Source organism: Scyliorhinus canicula, chromosome 3, assembly GCF_902713615.1.
Source record: "Scyliorhinus canicula chromosome 3, sScyCan1.1, whole genome shotgun sequence".
In the NCBI taxonomy this organism is placed as follows: domain Eukaryota; kingdom Metazoa; phylum Chordata; class Chondrichthyes; order Carcharhiniformes; family Scyliorhinidae; genus Scyliorhinus; species Scyliorhinus canicula.
Window position 1 is genome coordinate 43939069 of NC_052148.1, and position 20771 is coordinate 43959839.

General features: G+C 46.2%; 1 protein-coding gene across 1 annotated transcript in view; it reads right to left on the bottom strand.

The window, feature by feature from the left end:
* LOC119963948 (lipoxygenase homology domain-containing protein 1-like) overlaps positions 1-20771 on the bottom strand; it is a 282480-nt gene that overhangs the window by 154320 nt on the left and 107389 nt on the right. Inside the window, 6 exon segments of the mRNA XM_038793391.1 lie at positions 909-1057; positions 1962-2060; positions 6169-6270; positions 6273-6352; positions 8331-8411; positions 19964-20078. Coding sequence (XP_038649319.1) covers positions 909-1057; positions 1962-2060; positions 6169-6270; positions 6273-6352; positions 8331-8411; positions 19964-20078 — 626 coding nt within the window.

Sequence of the window (20771 nt, forward strand, 5' to 3'; positions counted from 1 at the left end):
GGATGTCATGGTCAGGTCCTGGAATTGAAATGCACAAGTGAGTGCTGGGGACAATGTTGGGTAGGTGGGAGAGGGGTGCTGGTCACAGTGCTGGGTGAAACTGGCAGGATTTCCTACGGTGACATTATCCAGCCAATCAAACTGTGGATTTTGGGCCATTACAAGCCCATTGCTTTTTGACAGATCAGTCTTCCTGTCAATCTTCTCATCATGCCCGTCAAACCCCATTCTCGCTACACTTGCACCATTACACTGTCCCCATCAATGATTGCCCCAGAGAATTTCCTTGACGAACCTAATACCGCCTGGGTGAAGGAGTTCCCTTCTTATTATCAACTTTCTGAATTTTTAATTTGCATGTTATTTACTCCATTAAACCTGCAGGAGTAACTGAGGAGTGGAGAATGGCAATTGTAGTTCCAATGGTCAGTATACACCCAGGTGAAAACCCAGGCTAACTGGGCCAACATCCAGAAAATGCTGGTTGCGATCAGCGGGCAATCTGTGGGCTGCTATAACTGAACATTTAAAGAGCAGAGATGTTCGTCCACGAACTCGGCAATGTCTCAGGAGTAAAGCAGGTTCAGTTGTATTTCAAGGATTCCAGAGTCTGGATGGTCTCAGCACAGATCTCAGTTGATGCAGGTAAATCACCAAAAAAAAAGAGCAACCCTGAGTCTCAGTCAAGGCCTCCTCATGACTGACACATGGGTGATTGGGATGGCACGTAACTGCAGCCAGGAAAAGAGCTGCATGGTTCTTTCAGACAGTACTAGCAAGATGGACAGAATGGCCTTGTTGTGGGTTGTCACATTCTCTAATGTCATGATCGTACCACAGTGTGTGACCCGTACTATATGGGTTACATGGGAAAGCCTGCGGTCAGGTTAGAAAGAAGAGATAGTTACCTTGTCCAAGAACCACCCAGCTGAGGATCCTTTGCTATTGTGACCAATCGTAATTTTTTTCAGGCGTCCCAGGTTGGGTGACTCAATTGTGAACTTGTCTTCATTTCCTCTTTCAAAGTTGTCTTTATCATTGTCCAGCCGTCTTTCTCCTAAAGAAAACTAAACTTAGAATCAAAGATTTACTAAAACAGCATGCCACTTAAACTGGCATCAACATTCGGTGAAAAACAAAACTCTCCCTCGTGCCTGCGTGTATTGTTCGCTGAATTTACCGTAACTCTAGATATTAGATTTACTGGTAAAACCTTCACCCTTCTCCTCTGCCCTGGAAAGTTTCAGAAAGCAGGTGTGCGGCCTTTTCACAGGCCATCACCAACTCTACTTTCAAGTAGACACTCAGCGATGCAGCACCAGCCCTGAAATGGCTCACCTGCTCATGGCAATCTGGCAAGGGGACACCCATTGCAGCCGAGGCCACTGCAGCCTGTTGAAAATGTCTGGTTTTCCATCTCCATGTTTCCCTGACTGCCTTTTCCCCTTCAGCTAATCATACCACGGGGGGGGGGGGGGGGGGGGGGGGGGGGGGGGGGGAGATTTCCTGGCCCCCACGTGGCATATTTTCCGTCAGTGCTGGAGGTGGCCCACCATTGGCTGGTAGTAAAATCTTCCAATCCTGCCAATGTCTACATGATTTAGCGTGCCCTACACCCTCCACCACAAGGGAACGCACGCATGGGCGGCTCACCATTAGCGGTACGGAAGATCCCACCGATGGGAAGGGCGACCATTGTGCCACTGCCTCCCCATGACACCAAGCTTTAATTCCCAATTTATAAATTAATTGAATTTAAATTCCCCCAGCTGCTATGGGTATTTGAACTCATGTTTCCAGCGCATGAGTCCTAGTTCACCGCTTGCTTCATCACTTTCAGCAAAAAAAATCTATTCTCTCCAATGCCAGACATCAAGTCAGATATGTTTGAGCTGGGGGGGCTCCTTCTTTATCTGTTACTGACAAAAACTTCACGGTAGAAAAGGTTAAAAAACAATTACCTGTGTCTCCGTTTTCGCCAAAAATGTTAATGAAGACATCAGCATCAGTGCCGCTGCCTTTGACATCACCCGTAAACACACTGACAATGTATTTGTTCACTGGGGAAAGAGATGGAAAGGATTTGAACTATCGATGGTGTTCTACACGCAGATTAGGAAACGATGGAACACTAACATCATTGGTAATTAAGTAAAAATCCAATTGATACTGCAAATCATAAAGAATAGCTGAACACTTGATGGCTGGAGAGAGATGTTGCATCCATTCACCATTCGGGATACAACAGGAGAATACCTCTATTACTGTCTTCCAAAGACAATTTGAACATATGCACGGAGCCAGAGTTTGTCAGCACTGGACAAATCTTTGCAGTCATAAGCCGTCTATCTGAGATAGTTTATACAATAAGCCACCCATCCAATTAAAAAGATGATTAAGAGTGGCTGTGTCTATCAGGTGGCGCACTGCGATACCCATGTCTCCCATCCATTGACTCCATCTACACCTCCCGCTGCCTGGGGAAAGCGGGCAGCATTATCAAAGACCCCTCCCACCCGGCTTACTCACTCTTCCAACTTCTTCCATCAGGCAGGAGATACAGAAGTCTGAGAACACGCACAAACAGACTCAAAAACATCTTCTTCCCCGCTGTTTCCAGACAACTAAATCACCCTCTTACGGACTGACCTCATTAACACTACACCCTGTATGCTTCATCCGATGCCGGTGTTTATGTAGTTACATTGTATACCTTGTGTTGCCCTATTATGTATTTTCTTCTATTCCTTTTTTCTCCCATGTGCTTAATGATCTGTTGAGCTGCTCGCAGAAAAAACCTTTTCACTGTACCTCGGTACACGTGACAATAAACAAATCCAAATCCAATCCAATCCAATCCACGTGATATGAATGTATCTTTTCTTACCCATTTTATTCCCCTTCCTGCTCTTCTTTATTTTCCCTACCCTTCTCTCACCCTTTGCTTTGGGATTTCTATGCATATTCTCTTACATTCAAGCGCTGTTGAGAAATGCCGGGAGGTGATGTACAGTTTTTACATGCACTCTATCGCAATCTCGAGTGTGAGATAATAGACCCTGCTTCAGTTGGTAAGACTTGCATCTCCTGGACTATTGTCTCATGGTTGCCATGACTAGGGACCGCATGCAAATTCCATTCTTGCTATTATGATTAAAAAACCTGAAGAGAGTTGTAGAAGCTGCCATGGATAGATACAGAAATGGAAATCCCTGGGCGACCAAAATAGAGGTAGTTCAACTCAGCCGAGAAGGAAGCGTCTGGAGAAAGCAGTGGCAGTTTGCTCCGTGGGTCTCCAGTTAAAGTAACAGGTTGGGCCGGATGAGGTATTTCTACTCTAATCTGCTTATCGAATTACAGTTCTTTACGCCAAAAATCATGCGACTTAAATGAGGTCGCCTTTTCCACAGGTACATATGGTGTAGAGTTTTCGAAAAGAATGACAGAGTGTCGGGTCCTGACTGAAAACCGACATGTTTCTCTCCAGAAACACAGCCACGTTTTCTGATCAGATCTGACTCTCCGTCAAAAACAAATTATGGGGCATGGTTTGCACCGCCACTCTGGCGGGGCCTGATGGAGTAGCAAGGCGGCTCGACAGAGATCGGAGCGCCATCTTTAAAGGCACCCAGATCAGACAAAAAAACCTCCGTCCCACCTACCCCCACGGCCATGGAGGAATCCCCCCACAGGCTTCGGGGTGACCCCTCTCAGAAGTATCAGGGGGCACTCCCTCCACTCCCCCCCCCCCCCCCCCCCACCCCTGCACTGTCGGTGTTGCGTGCAGTTCCCCCCCCCCCACCATTCGTAAGGGGATCCACCCTCCCCCAATGGAGGAGGGATGGAGGGATACCTCCTGTCAGTGCCCTGGGCGGTGCCCCATGGTACTGCCAGGGGGAACCACCAGGCGGCACCACCAGGGGACACTGCCAGGTTGCTAGGTGTCACCTAGCCTCGGCCCTCAATCCTGGGACTTCCAGGCACCTCCACACTCCCTAGCATAGTCATCATGACTGGTTTTCACTTTTGAAAATCAGTAGTGATTCGCACCGACGTGATGTCACGTCACCAGGGGGAGAATTGAACGTGGCTGGACACTAGCATGAAGCCGCTTCATGATATTAAAACGTATTTAAAATCAGAGGTGTGAACCTGATCACTTCCCTGGTGGGGGTCGGGGAAGATTAAACGTTCTGAAATCTCGCGACAAGATTTCGCGTCCAGAAGAAGATTTACCTTCGCGGCGAATGGGTCTGCTAAATCCCGCCCAAGACATTTCTAATGCAAGCAAGGTGATTTTGTGGATTTACGTATAGATGCAGGAAATTGTCATGCACTTGGGATAAACGGAGAGTGGAGATACTGTAAATCATGGACTGGTTTGAATAAACCTGCGGAATATAAATGCATGTTTTATCCAGCTTGTAACATGAACTTATCTATTAGCCTGACAGATTGTGAAGGGGCATTCACAGAACTGGCAGATGTTAGTTGGTTCCTGAACTGGTGGGTCATTGTAAATACAAAGAACAAAGAACAGTACAGCACAGGAACAGGCCCTTCAGCCCTCCAAGCCCGTGCCAACCATGCTGCCCGACTAAACTAAAATCTTCTACACTTCCTGGTTCCGTATACCCTCTATTCCCATCCTATTCATGTAATTGTCAAGATGCCCCTTAAATGTCACTATCGTACCTGCTTCCACCACCTCCTCCGGCAGCGAGTTCCAGGCACCCACTACCCTCTGTGTAGAAAACGTGGCTTGTATATCTCCTCTAAACCTTGCCCCTCGCACCTTAAATCAATGCCCCCTAGTAATTGACCCCTCTACCCTGGGGAAAAGCCTCTGACTATCCACTCTGTCTATGCCCCTCATAATTTTGTAGATCTCTATCAGGTCGCCCGTCAACCTCTGTAGTTCCAGTGAGAACAAACCGAGATTATTCAACCGCTCCTCATAGCTAATGCCCTCCATACCAGGCAACATCCTGGTAAATCTCTTCTGCACCCTTTCTAAAGCCTCCACATCCTTCTGGTAGTGTGGTGACCAGAATTGAACACTATACTCCAAGTGTGACCTAACTAAGGTTCTATACAGCTGCAAAATGACTTGCCAATTCTTATACTCAATGCCCTGGCCAATGAAGGCAAGCATTCCATATGCCTTCTTGACTACCTTCTCCACCTGTGTTGCCCCTTTCAGTGACTTCTGGACCTGTACATCTAGATCTCTCTGACTTTCAATACTCGAGGGTTCTACCATTCACTGTACATTCCCTACCTGCATTAGAGCTTCCAAAATGCATTACCTCACATTTGTCCGGATTAAACTCCATCTGCCATCTCCCCGTCCAAGTCTCTAAATGATCTAAATCCTGCTGTATCCTCTGACAATCCTCATCACTATCCGCAATTCCACCAACCTTTGTGTCATCTGCAAACTTACTAATCAGACCAGTTACATTTTCCTCCAAATCATTTATATATGCTACGGACAGCAAAGGTCCCAGCAATGATCCCTGCAGAACACCACTAGTCACAGCCCTCCAATTAGAAAAGCACCCTTCCATTGCTACTCTCTGCCTTCTATGACCTAGCCAGTTCTGTATCCACCTTGCCAGCTCACCCCTGATCCCGTGTAACTTCATCTTTTGTACCAGTCTACCATGAGGGACCTTGTCAAAGGCCTTACTGAAGTCCATATAGACAACATCCACTGTCCTACCTGCATCAATCATCTTTGTGACCTCTTCGAAAAACTCTATCAAGTTAGTGAGACACGACCTCCCCTTCACAAAACCATGCTGCCTCTCACTAATACGTTCATTTGCTTCCAAATGGGAGTAGATCCTGTCTCGAAGAATTCTCTCCAGTAATTTCCCTACCACTGACGTAAGACTCACCGGCCTGTAGTTCCCTGGATTATCCTTGACATTGACAAGGTCTAAGATATTGCATATGAGGTTTCGTAGATATGCTGAAGTTTTGCTTGTGTGCTTTTCAGAGGCAGGATTAACCTTGGAGAATCTTTCCTTGGGAGACTTTAAGGAAGAAGTACCGTCGGTCCTACACCAGATTGTATATGGTTTGTGGAAGGGAACAGGCTGAACTCATTGTTAACTACTTTCTTATCTCCTAGTGTAGCAATAAAAGATGCACATGGCTTACATTTGGGTACGTCCATTGGGTTCAAACTTCCCAGCAGATCCCGCACGTAGAGTCCATCGCCCTCCTCTTTGCTAAGCCATTGGTTACAAGGAAAATAAAACGGAGATGGGGGCGGTTCATGTCGGTGATCACGAGCCGATCCAAGAACCAGCTGGCACTCATTCCTGTATTGTCATGTTCGATCCTAGTACATGGCAAAGGGGAAAGCTGTTGAGTAAAAGCCAATAAGAGGAAAAACTGTCGCCAATGACGGGCAACATGGCTACATTTAGGTTGGTAGCAATTCTATCTTCAACCTTTTTCTGCCAGTTCCCTTTCGCGAGATCACTGGCTTCTTGCTGGGGTACAGTCACACAAGTATTCTTCTCCTGATACCTTGCTTGATTCTGTCCTCATCTAACCTCCACACATGCGCACCTCCAATCTAATTCTCTGGAAAGCTTTCAGGTTAGAAATTCTATTCAAATTCTCCCTCCCAATACTGATTTGATGACTGAGATGTCCAGGTGAAATGCCAAGTTCCATAATCTAGGACATGGTACAGGAAGTGGTTCAGATTTGACTCCAATGGCTTGAACACAAAATCTAGGCTGATACTTGAATGCTGTACTCCTGGATCGCTGTTTGATAAAAGGAGTCATTTTTTTTTTGCCTCTCACAGGTGTATTTTGACTCCTGGCCATCATTTATCGCTCACCCAGCATCATCCAGCATCTATTTTTTTAAATATAAATTTAGTGTCCCCAATTCATTTTTTCAAATTAAGGGGCAATTTAGCATGGCCAATCCACCTACCCTGCACATCTTTGGGTTGTGGGGATAAAACCCACGCAAACACGGAGAGAATGTGCAAACTCCACACGGACAGTGATCCAGAGCCGGGATCGAACCTGAGACCTCGGCACTGTGAGGCTGCAGGGGCTAACCCACTGCGCCAACGCGCTGTCCTCTGCCAGCATCTATTATGAGAGAAACAAAGTTAACATTTCGAGTCCTTTGACTCTTCGTCAGAACTGAAAGGAGGGAAGTATATGTTACAACTGTAGACAAAAAGTAGCAACTTTAAGGACAAAAGACAGATGGACTGGTGTGGGAGGGGGACCGGGGGGGGGGGGGGGGGGGAGGGGGGGGGGGGGGGGGGGTTGCATTGAGGCATACATGTATGGGATCTTTTAAAAGAGGGATTTAAGTTGGAGGAGAAAGGTCACAATTTAAAGTTGCCAAACACAATGTTGAGTCCCGAGGGCTGTAACATGCCGAGCCAGAAGATGAGTTGCTGCTCCTCCAGCTTACACCGGGCTTCACTGGAGCATTGCAGCAGGTCGAGGATGGAATGTGGGCATGACAGCAAGATGATGAAGTAAAAATGGTAAGCGACCGGAAGGCTGGGGTCATGCTTGCGGACTGAGTGAAGATGTTCTGCAAAGTGGTCATCCAGTCTGCGTTAAGTCTCCCCATTGTAGAGGAGACCATATTGGGAGCAGCTAAGACTACACACCAAATTGAAGTAAGTGTGAGTGAAATGCTGCTTATCCTGAATGGCATGTTTGGGTCTTTGAATGGTGAGGAGAGAGGAGGTAAAAGGGCAGGTGTTGCACCTTCTGCGATTGCAAGGGAAGGTGCCACGGGAAGGGGATGGGGAGTTGGATGTTACGGAGGTGTGGACCTGGGTGTCACAAAGGGAGCGGTTCCTGCGGAATGCTGTCGGGGGAGGGGGGGTGGGTGGGCATGGAGGGGGGGGGGGGGGGGGGGGGGGGGTGAAGGGAAGATCTGTTTTGTGGTCCCAAAGAGAAAATGCTGGAAAATCTCAGCAGATCTGCCAGCATCTGTAGGGAGAGAAAAGAGCTACCGTTTCGAGTTCAGATGACCCTTTAGCATCGTGGTGGAGTTGGTAAAAGTAACAGAGAATGATCATTTGAATGCGGAGGCTAGTGGGATGGAAAGTGAGAAAAAGGGGACCCTCACATGCTTCTCTGTTCTTGAGTCTATTCATGTTCATTGTCAAGTCCTACACCAGAATATTGGTCACTCATATGAGGAACCAAGGTTTGAATGATGGCAGCCCACTCCAGCAAGAATTCAATGTCTTTGGGAGGGAAGAAGACAGGCAAGAAGAGAGAGAAAAAATAGAGTAGAAGATATTGAGGGAAACATGCCAATACCTTATTTTCTTTATTGGCCCCACATTGTTGGTCTTGATCCGGAAAACATCGGTTTTGTTTTTCTCAAAAGCCGTTCTACTTCTGCAATGCACACATCATTCAAAATGTTTCAATAAAAATTCATTTAACAAACCGAAAATTGGGGTTTGGTTTGTTGGAATCAGCAGGCAAACTAGAAAAGACATGCAATTTTTACCAACGTGTATGCAATTCTTGGCTGTATTCGATGTTACTTCCAAAAATGTTGCACACTAAAACCCAGCTTACAAAAAATGCATTTCGCAAAATAATTGAAGTAATATGTTGGGTGTTCATGCAAATATTAATATATATTTTATCGTTTAGATCTTGTCTTGAGATATTTGGAAAGATTTTGGACCTTTTCAAATGTAATATCTCCATAATTAATTGAAGTCAATTAAACTTGATAAGCAGAGATACCACAGAAATATCCGTTGTTTGATATTAATGAATAATTATTGATGTGTTCACATAACAGTTCTTGGTCCAATATTTTAACACAGGATAGATGTGTACCCATGCTAAAATTAAAAGGCAGAGAAATGTTATTTGAAGACATTAAACATTCACCAGCAGTAATTTCTGGGCTCTGTTGCCTTTTCTAAGAAAAATTTCCTTCCAATGTGTCCTGGATTAACAACTTCTATTTGGTTTCATGTCACATGGTAGGTTTCTGCATCTTGCTTAACTTTTTTGAAGTGATTTTCTTCCTTGACTTTTCTGAGGAAGTAAGAACATTTTAAGTGGCCGCAGGAAAGTCTCACAGTACAATACATCTGGACATTGAAAACTTAATAAAATTCCAGATGGAAGATTATCACACAAGATTAATGTAGTGGATGTCCTAGGTAAAAAAATAGTGGCTTAAAGAGAGGGAGGTACAGCTGCTCGGTTGGGAAATGAGCAAATGAGGTTGAGATGGGGAAGGACATTGTGTGGAGTGTCCCATTTAATGATTCTGGGGCTGTTAATGTTTCAGGGGCGAAATTCTCCGACCCCCAGCAGGGTCGGAGAATCGCCTGGGGCCGCCTAAAATCCCGCCCCGGCCGTGGCAGAGGTTCTCCGCCACCCGGGAAGTGGCGGCGGCAGGAATCTCGCCACTCCGACCGGCAACGCCCCTGCGGAGATTCTCCGGCCCGGATGGGCCGAAGTCCCGCTGCTGGGAGGCCTCTCCCGCCGCCGAGGTTTGAACCACCTCTGTAACGGCGGGATCAGTGGCGCGAGCGGGCCCCCGGGGTCCTGGGGGGGGCGGGGGGTGATCGAACCCTGGGGGGTGCCCCCACGGTGGCCTGGCCCGCGATCAGGGCCCGCCGCTCAGACTCCGGGCCAGTGCCCTGGCGGCACTCTTTCTCCTTCCGCGGCCGCCATGGCGGAAGCGGAAGAGAACCCCACATCGCGCATGCACCGACCGGCGAAAGCCTTTCGGCCAGCCCCGCTGCCGGGGGCGCCGGTTTTTTGCGCCAGTCTTCTGGTGCCAACCGCTCCGGTGCGGGGCTGGCCCCCAAAGGTGGGGAAAATTACCCACCTTTGGGGAGGCCCGATCCCATAGTGGTTGGCACCATTCCCTTACGCCGGGACCCTCCGTCACGCCGGGTAGGGGAGAATCCCGCCCCTGGTCTGTAGAAACCAGAGGTGATGGAATTCGACCCCCCGTGATGTGATTCTCAGTGGTGCAGCCTGCCATTGGCAGGGTCTTCTGCTCCCACCGCAGTTGATGGGATTTCCCATTGAATCCACCTGCGGTAGGAGTTTGCCGTCGGTGGAACCAGGTGATCCCTCCCGCTGGCGGGAACGGCCGGAAATTCTCCCTCACAATGAAAGTTGGCGTGATTTGCAGATGACACAAATCAGGGATGGATAGAGGTGTGGAGAGTGTAATCTGAAGAATTGAACACAGTGCTGGGCAATATTAATAAGAGCAAAGCAAATGGAGATTTAATTCACTGCAGATAAGTGCAGTGCCTTATATATTTCATAGAAATTGGGGAAAATTGTGATTTAAAAAATGAAATTGGGATAAAATAAAATAAAACAAAATGAAAAGGGGGATTGATAAGGTAAACTGTCTAAAGGCATGTTTTGAAATGTAAATTAACATATCAGTGAGAAAAGGAAATGTTTACCTAGGGGGAAACAATGGCGTTTGGAAGAGGTAATGTAAAAGTGAAGAGAAGGAAATCGACACTTAAATGCTAAACGCCGGGCCCACAGGGTTGGTAACATCAAAGGGAAAGAATGATATATCCAGAGCACAATAACTGAAGAAAAGGACACAATAGCAGCAGCTACCATCACAGCCACAACCAGCTGCAGAAAACAGTCTCCATGAAAACAAGTTATCACTAAAAGGGTGGCTGGTTAAAATCCAAAACTCGAATTGAGAAGATTTCACCTTCACTGAAACTGAAGACGGTTTTCCCAAACATGGACAAACAATCTGTGCATGGTAACTATCTGCTGGATATAACTCGGGGCAGCATGATAACACAGTGGTTAGCACTGTTTCTTCGCAGCGCCTGGGTCCCAGGTTTGATTCCCAGTTTGGGTCACTGTCTATTCGGAGTCTGCACATCCTCCTTGTGTCTCTGTGGGTTTCCTCCGGGTGCTCTGGTTTCCTCCCACAAGTCCTGTAATATGTGCTGTTAGGTAATTTGGACATTCTGAATCCTCCCTCAATGAACCCGAACAGGCGCCGGAGTGTGGCGACTTGGGGATTTTCACAGTAACTTCATTGAGTGTTAATTTAAGCCTACTTGTGACAATAATAAAGGTTACTCTGATCATTATATTGGATGTTGTTTGGGAAAAGGGGTGACTCAGAGTTCATGACACAAAGGTAGTTGAGAACAACAGATCCTGTTGCACCAGTCTGATATGGTATATTCTTTAAATCCACCAATCAAGCTGATTTAGGTCACTTGGCTAGACAGCTGGTTCGTGATGCAGAGCAAGGCCAGCAGCATGAGTTCAATTCCTGTGCCGGCTGAGGTAATTTATGAAGGCTTTGCCTTCTCAATCTTGTCAATCACCTGAGGTGTGGTAATCCTCAGGTTAAATCACCACCAGTCAGCTTCCTCCTCAAAATGGAAAGCAGCCTATGGTCATCTGGGACTATGGAGACTGTACCTTACCTGATTTAATTTAACAAGAAACATTTAAATGGATATGAGGGGTTAACCTTCTTTACTTGATAATTATCCAAATGTTGATTATGTGTCTATCCAAAAAAATGGATATGGGTTATATTTCAAAATAGTTTTATTCCATGAACTTTCACATTCATCTGAGAAAAATGGTCAGTCATCTTTCTCTGCTATCTATGAGATTCATTAGTAGCTAGTAGCTAAGAACATAATTGTTGTAGAGCTGTTATTTTTTGGGATGCCTGAATATGCGTAATATTCATGTTATTATACAAGTGTGACTTTAAATTGAAAGCAGCATGAAAGTTGTAAGCCAGGTTCGAAGAGGAGAGTTTACCACAATAGCACTTACCTGTCAGGATTACATGTTATTTTTACAATAGAGTTAGTTGTTTATCAACTAAACACTTAAAATAAGATACATGACGTTCCATCCCATTTATCACGATCTGTACCTGCTAACAACTGGATCTAACAACCAGTGTTACAGAATACCTGAAGGACACGCATGATAAATCGGTCTAAAATTTCATGTATTCTTTTTCCTCAAAGTCGCTGAAGAAAAACAAAATGCCAGCCGCCAGCAACAACTGATGGAACTGCTGAAGATTCATGATATTTCATCGCTTTTATCAGATTTGGTAGATTTTCAATAAATCAGCTCATCTTCATTCCTTCATTCAAAGTTTAGCCAAATCCTGATAAATCCGTCTAAAATCTCATGCATTTTCTCAATAGCAAAAATCTGGACAGTCTGATTTTTTTTTTAAAGGGCAACAAAGGGTTAATGTTACATCTTGTACATTCAATACATCGTTCTCTATCCTCTTATCATGGCTTTTCAGGCTTTCGATGACAAACCAGAACGTTTTGAGTAGGGCATTGCATCGAGAGTGGGTGTAGGGGTGGTTAAAAGATCACTTTCTTAAAACGCTAGCTATGACATCAAAGCTTTTCCTCAAGATACAGGACATGAACTATGGGTGAAATCCAACAGCAGGGCCCGATTTGGGATGCAAGATTTACCGGGCTCGCTAGGCCTCGCGAGATCTAATGGGACGCCGCGATCTGGAACCGGCCCACAATGGATGGGACGGGACCCAAATCATCATGCTTACCCCCCCCGCCGGCCTCCTCTCCCGCACCCCACCATTTAAGGGCAGTGCACACCCGGGCCTGATCTCCGGTGGGAAAAATGCCACCTGAGCACCACCAGCCTGGCACCCAGTGCCAGGATGCACAGATGGCACTGCCAAGGTGCCTAGGTGGCATCTGGAGTGCCAGGATGCCACCCTGCCTAGAGCCTGACTACCTGGGGCCCCTGAGGAGGCCCAAGCTGGGCGCCAATTAGCACTGGTCTCCACAAACTGGGACCAGGCGTATCCACAGGTAGTCAGGATGTCTATGCTTTAGACCAACACCATTGGCAGATGCAGAACTTAGGCACCCTTGGAAAACACTCCAGCTATAATTACATATTCATCAAATGGAGAGGTTTCCGGGATTGGCAGATCTGTAATGGCTTTCAGGAAATCCACTAAATTCCAGTGGGCTCAGGGTTAATGGGTGTCAACTGGCTCGTTATTAAGCCTAATCAACATTCTGCCCCTGGTGGCTGGGAACTCTGCCTCAGCCCCTTCCGTCCTCTGACTGAATTGGGGGAGGTTTTGCCGCCACGGGAAGACTGGTGCGGAGCCTCTCCCAGGAGTAAGTGGGCCTGGTCATCATGGTTCTCACCGCGATGGGCTGAAGTAAATCCAGCCCATGGACGCCAAGGGAGGAGACATGGAGCAGGAAGGAAATGCATTTTTAAAACCATTTTAAAAAGCGGCAATAAAATAAATTAAAGCGCTACCATTAGTGACAGGGTGGGGTCACAAATAACAATCACAATTGGCAGCTGCTCCAGTAATCTGACCAATAGGACCTCTCTTGATGCAGAAACAGTGAATCAAAAATGGTCTCACCTCATCATGGGACAAATTCCGTTCACCGGATAGTCGCAGCTATACATTTACATGATATATTGTGGTTAAAACAACAACCTGAAGGCTGCATTGAGAATGTCACAATGCAGTAATTACAGCGCAATTAAAAAGAACAAAACATTAATAATAGAATGGCGTCTCCAGTTAATTGAAGAAGCCGCTGATTTTCTAACAGCTCATGATAAGGAGGTCTAGAATCTCATGTGTTTTCTTACATCTCAAATAGCCAACAGGACATTAGGTTCGTACATGATCTTGTTACATCTGAAGATACATGATATTCCATCCTTTTTGCTATGGTTTGTCAAACTTAAACTTAATATGCAGCATCAAAGAATGGTTCAGATCAAGTGGCCCCCTGCTGAAAATTGTACCTGTGTGGATATGGGATGAGAACAGAAGATGCACAATGATGTACACCCACTTCTAAAAACCTTTCGACACTCATTGTCATCATTTACACCACATGGGAAAGTTACTGGTATTCCTGCCATAGCTTGAGTCAAAAATCCCGAAGAGGATGAAGAGGAGGAAACTAAAGGGGGAAATTGCGCAATAATTCTCCCAAACATAGGGATGAAGTTAGGTCGCAATGCGTTTATTGCTCCAGAACGTTGTTCGATCCTGAGTTTCTGTTTTTTAGCTAGTTGCTGTAAAGAGACAGATTCATTCGTGAGTGTAGCTCATTCCTTCTCTGGCTGGTTTCACAATTACCCGGGATGAAAGCTGCCATTAAGAAACTCTTGCATTATTTTTTTTTTAAAACAGCAGAAGGAGATCACCAATAAACTGAAGAAGGATAAGTGTTTTTAAAAAGAGGGGCAAAAAAAACCCAAATTAATTTCCTGCATTGATAGTGCTTGGACAATTGGTTATCAAACTGATGCTGTGGATGACAGTCGTCGGCTTACCACATTTGCCAACTATGGTGAGAACACGATCCCACTCAATTACAGGGAGATGTCAAAGGAAGAGTCAGAAGGAAAAAAGAAAATCTAAGAATGAGTTTCTCCTCCCAAGCCACTGTCATAGGTTATCTATAAGCGTATAAGTGGAGTCTACATGTTCTCCCCGTGTCTGCGTGGGTTTCCTCCGGGTGCTCCACTTTCCTCTCACAATTCAAAGATGTGCAGGTTAGGAGGATTGGCCATGATCCATGCGTGCGGTTACGGGTATACGGCAGAGGAGCAGGCCATGGTGGGGTGCTCTTTCAGAAGGTCAGTGCAGAGTTGAAGGGCCAAATGGCCTCCTCTGCACTGTAGGGATTCTATGATAATGTGTTACATTAATAAGTGGTCTGTGTGTAAAGCATCTGTCTCCCAACTCGGCAGAGGAAATGTGCAGAGACCATAATACTAAAGGAAAAGAGGAAAAGTATCCAAGATGAAGCCGGGGACGGGGGTGGGTGCGGGAGCAGGGGGAGCACAAACTGTTTATTGAGTATGAAACTGATGGAAGAGTCTCAATTTTAATTTACAGAATCATAGAATTTACAGTGCAGAAGGAGGCCATTCAGCCCATCGAGTCTGCACCGGCCCTTGGAAAGAACACCCCACGAAAGCCCACACTTCGAACCTATCCCTGTTCCCCAGTAACCCCACCTAATTTATTTTGGACACTAAGGGCAATTTAGCATGGCCAATCCACCTAACCTGCCCATCTTTGGACTGTGGGAGGAAACCGGAGCACCCGGAGGAAACCCACGCAGACACGGGGAGAACGTGCAGACTCCACACAGACAGTGACGCTAGCCGGGAATCAAACCTGGGACCCTGGAGCTGTGAAGAAACTGTGCTAACCACTGTGCTACCGTGCTGCCCAATATTAGGCATGGGAGGGAAAACATTCAGGGTGAAGACCGGAACTAGAGACCACCAGGGGTCCAAGGAAATGTACTTCTCCATATGGTGGATGCTGGTTGGTGGGGGTTTACCAATAGATTCCAGTGCTGGGAGGGCAGAGGGGAGGGCTGGGGGGGCCCAAAGATTTCCTATGGGCGAGGAGCAGCAGGTCATTCCATTAGGCATCACTAGCAGCTTTGGCACCATGCGGGTCTCATGACTTCTGCACATAAAACTATATTGTGGTGCTGATAACAGCATCAGACCACTACTTCATCAGGCCCTCCGATGTCTGAATGCTGCCTTGCTAAAATGGAATGGGGATGGAAACATGATGTGACCCCACCACTGTCATTTAAAGACCTGCTTGTCTGATTGAGTTAAAATTGGGGCTTTAATATGTTCAAATGGGTACATATAACTAATAGATCTATATAGAACATACAGTGCAGAAGGAGGCCATTCGGCCCATCGAGTCTGCACCGACCCACTTAAACCCTCACTTCCACCCTATCCCCGTAACCCAAAAACCCCTCCTAACCTTTTTTGGTCACTAAGGGCAATTTATCATGGCCAATCCACCAAACTACACAGACAAATGCCATATACACCAACATGCATAAAAATGTATCTATGCATGCAGACACATGCATTCAAGTGCGCACAGGAATGCAACTATACAAACCCGAATACATATTAGTGTGCACAAAAGATCTCATGTACACATACACATATGTGAAGTACTCATAGGGTGGAATTTAATGCCGTACCCACTGGCATGTTTTATAGCAGGAGGGCATTTAACCGGATGGAAGGTGGGGACCCCACTGCCTTCCTACTTCCACCCAACTAATTCCCACATCAGAGTCTCATCCCACTTCCGTTGGGATTAGCCCAGCAGTGGGTGGTGGAGTTTGCCACAAGAGGAGCACGGGGCACAACAAGCGAATACACGTGGGATTGCTTGTGGGCTCCTGTCAAGGGGTGGTCCTTCTTTTAAAGGCAGGCAATGTTGAGGAACCCCACATTGGGAAGTGGGGTGGGGCCGCTGGAAGCACCCCTGGCCTTGCTGCTGACCCTCCTCAGCGAACCTCACCAAACACCCCAGCCCCCACCCCCCACATGCACTCCCCTCATCACCATCACTCCCTTGTGGCCTGAGATCCAGGAATGATCCTGGACCTTGGGTGGGTGTTGTACCAGCAGGAGCCACCGCCTCCCCGGTGACACTGCCCTTCAATGCAGCCACAGGTGTCTGATTGCCTCGTAGCTCTCGGCAGATGGGACTTCCCACCCGGGGTCCTTGATCCCGGGGAAAGCTCGCCACTGTCCAGTTAAGTGGCTGAGTGGCACTTAGTGCAGTGGGGCCTCCCTAACAGAGGTGATGCAGGGTTCTCACTGACTCTCCAGTCAGCAGGTAAGATACCCGTCACCTCCATTAAATACCATCAATAATGTGGATGGGTGCAAGGGTGTACAGAGTGGAATGAACAATTAACTGGGTTTTGCATTTACTTCAAAAGACAAAACATAGCAAAACAGGTCTAGAATTTCATGTATTTTCCTGCAAGCCAACACAAGCACATCTAAGTAGTCAAATTCAATATCTTTCTCCTTTTGTTTGCTGAATGTGAACCTAAAAAGTCAGTGGATACCTCTTCTCTGTGCTGTAGAAATGGATAAATAAAGTTAGGTTAAGATCAGCATTACAACAGAAGAACGATCACCTAAAACACCTTAAATACTTCATAACTGTGGCACCTATTTAACAGTCACTTCCTTGTATATAAGGTTCATTCTTGACCTGCACCCATATAGTTATATTCTTGTAATCAGTGCTTTCAATGATCAGAATTAAAAACTTTATTCTCTTTCCCTTTGTACCTTTGATGTGATAAATTCAATTCTTTTTCATTTGAAACCACCTCTTTTTGTCTACAGGTTACTTGCAGCTGGTGTTAGAATTCAGTGGAGCTGATATGTTTTGTGCCTTGTCACCATTTTTGGCCACTGTCTTTATTAAGTTGCTAATGTCACCTTGCAATGTACTTTCTGCGAAGTTGCCCCATGGTGTGAGTTATTAAACAGTTTGCACACAGCATACATTTCCTAGGCAGTTATCTTACTTTCTGTGCAAACTTTTTAATAGAAAGCTCTTATGTCAAGATACAGTGAAAAATTAGACACTGGAAAATCTTATTAGAATATGTTAACATTTCACCATTGTGAACAAATTGAATCATTCAAAAGCCTTGTCATAGAATGTTGACTGCCATTTTTTGACAGGAACTGAAAATTCTAATGGCCAAAGTAAGGTTATAGAAAATGTAAAGAAATCAAGGGAATACATATTTCTAAAAAGCACGATAAAATTTACCTATTGAACTGTTCTTTGTATTTTTAATCAAATATCTCAGCACCCGGGGACAGCACGGTGGCGCAATGGATAGCATTGCTGCCTCAGGGTGCTGAGGTCCCAGGTTCGATCCCGGCTCTGGGTCACTGCCTGTGTGGAGATTGCACATTCTCCTGTGTTTGCGTGGGTTTCGCCCCCACAATCCAAAGATGTGCAGGGTAGATAGATTGGCCACACTAAATTGCCCCTTAATTGGAAAAAATTAATTGGGTACTCTAAATTTATAAAAAAAAATATCTCAGCACTTTCTAAAAGCCTGGGCATGAACTTTACATTTTTTCCCCAGAGCAGTGATTCTTTAAGCTGAAGGCAGATTCCGCAGTCCTAACAAGTGCAGCGCGCATTCATTTCTAAGTTGCAACTGTATCATTTAAGTAAAACAAATAATAGAATGCTTCTTTCTCTGCCTGGAACAAAATCCCATTGGTCGTTTTGCAAAATATTTGAACAGAAACCAGAAGATGCAAATACGGAGACTGGCTGGATATTTACTGTGGTGAGTTACGTGAACAGGGAGAAGGATTCTCAGATGTGAAACTTCTGACTTCTCAACATGCAGCCGATGATGCTGACAGGTTCCCTGTGTGGATGTCAGCCTGATTCACAGACCTGTCCTCCAGTCGGGACAGTCCCAGAGGCAGGCCGCCGGCCACATGATCAGCTGGGCCCAATACCAGACCCCAAGGTTGTGGTGGTGGTTGGGAGTCGGGGATTGGCAATCTCTGGCCCTATCAAACTCCATACCATAGGGTGGGAGGAGGTTGTTGGTGCGGGGGGGGGGGGGGGGGGGGGGGTGCTGATTCAGCTCAGGGAAGAGCAACTGATCACATAAATGGCCAAGGGAATTATTACTGACAGAGATTTCTGCCTTCCAATGTGAGTTCTTTTGTAAAAGCAGCCAGGCTCCCACAGCAGCTGAACGATAACACTGATGACTACAGGAGCGCTGCCATAAGCAACTGCTCCCTAACAGCACCGTGGGTGTACCTACACCACATGCACTGCAGCGGTTCAAGAAGGCAGCTCATCACCACCTTCTCAAGAGCAATTAGGGATGGCCAAGAAATGCTGGCCTAACCAGCGAAGCCCGCATCCTGTGTTTAATGGTTTTCCTCCATTAATTTAAATTCAGTCAGTTAGTGTTTAATGACTATTAATTTGCCGATTAATTTGGCAGCTTGTTTCATTGAAACCATTTCAATTCAGCTGCAGAAGCCCGTTATCCTCTTGACTTTTTAGTGAAGTCTTCAGTCTGCTTTACATCAGGCCTGTCAATCTGATGAAGAGAATATAACTCCTGTTGTTGGTCAGGAAACCTCAGAATTAATATTAGAAATACAGTACATGTACCAGCTTGATATGAACGGCTAGTATAGATTAATCTGAGCATAAATGACTCCTGATACAGTGAAACTATTGGTATAATATGTTATCACGGTGGCCAGGGTCCTGACTTTGCTCGTAACTATCAGCACCATTAGACATCACCATTACATCTTAAGAGCAGAATTGTGTTCCTTTCCCTTTTTCTTCCTGGAACATAATGTTAATGAATGCAACCAGTTACACAACAGAAATCAGACTCTGGGGAGAATGTACTTTTATAAACTATTAGTAATAGCTATGCTCCCACTAAGCTGACTGGGTGCGCAGTCATGGAACAATCTGGAAGGTACAGTGCAGGCCTTGCTAATGAATGCAATTGTGTGGCTACATTAAAACAATTTTTAAAACAGTAAAAAAAAATTTTTTTTAATAAATTTAGCGTACCCAATTATTTTTTTTCCAATTAAGGGGCAATTTAGCGTGGCCAATCCACCTAACCTGCATATCTTTGGGTGGTGGGGGTGAAACCCACGCAGACACGGGGAGAACGTGCAAACTCCACACAGACAGTGACCCAGGGCCGGGATTCGAACCCGGGTCCTCAGCGCCGTGAGGCAGCAATGCTAACCACTGTGCCACCGTGCTGCCCGCATTAAAACAAAATTAAAGGACACCGGCACGGAACAAACCTGCCACACAGAGCTACCAAAATGTTAAAGGGAATGTTAGTCAGAGGAAATACATGAGTGTGTGTTGCGTAATCAGTTACAGGATCTGGCCACGAGGGGAAAGGATGCTTCTCTCTGTTATCCCCCTCAATGGGGCCAAGCTACTGTCTGGAACAAGGATCGACTTTCTGCTGTCACAGCCCTGAACTCTAGGAATACCATTTACTTACTTGCTGGTCAGGTGAACCTTTGGCGTGATCCCACACTCACCGAAGAGAGTGACAAAGATATTGGCATCGGTTCCAGCTCCTCGGACATCACCCGTCACAGTCACCACTTCATAAACTGTGGGGGAAGGACAACAGGTACTTTGAAACAGCTGGGGGAAGCAAATTTAAATAACCGACAAAATAAATTGTCTCAGAACAGGAAATGAAACAGAATAGAACACATGTCAGCCTTCAGTCCAGAATGGGGACCAAGTTCCAAAAACTCCTTTCGAGATATAGTTCTATCGTCTGAAGGGGCACCAGAGCAGGCCTCTGAGTAATCTCAGCTGGGGTCCATTGCCACTCTGAGGAAGCATTTTGAGGCCTTCGAATGACCAAACATAGGTTGCCTTTCAACTGGTGCGGCTTCCACTAGGCCTCAGGGGCAGAACTACTGGGGAAGCTGAATGCTCCCACCACTAAGACACAACCTCAAATCTGCCTTTTCACAAAGATTGTGGGCACAAGGTTTGCTCATCACTCCCTTCCCACCCCCACCCCTTCCAACTCTGCACCTACCTGAATTTTAGACATTTTATTGCACTGGGTAAAAACCTGAGGCTAGATTCTCCGCTGCCCACCGCTGGTAGTGGAGATCCTGATGCGACTGAGAATCAAGTGTCGGGCATAAACCGGGATCAGTGTCTGATGCTCCGGTCCCCTGCTTACGGTAGCATCGAGGTTCACGCACTGCGCCAGCAAGAGGCGAAACAGGGGAAATAGGCCAGGCACCATATTCTCCAGGCCCTTGTGATCCTCCATTCCTCTG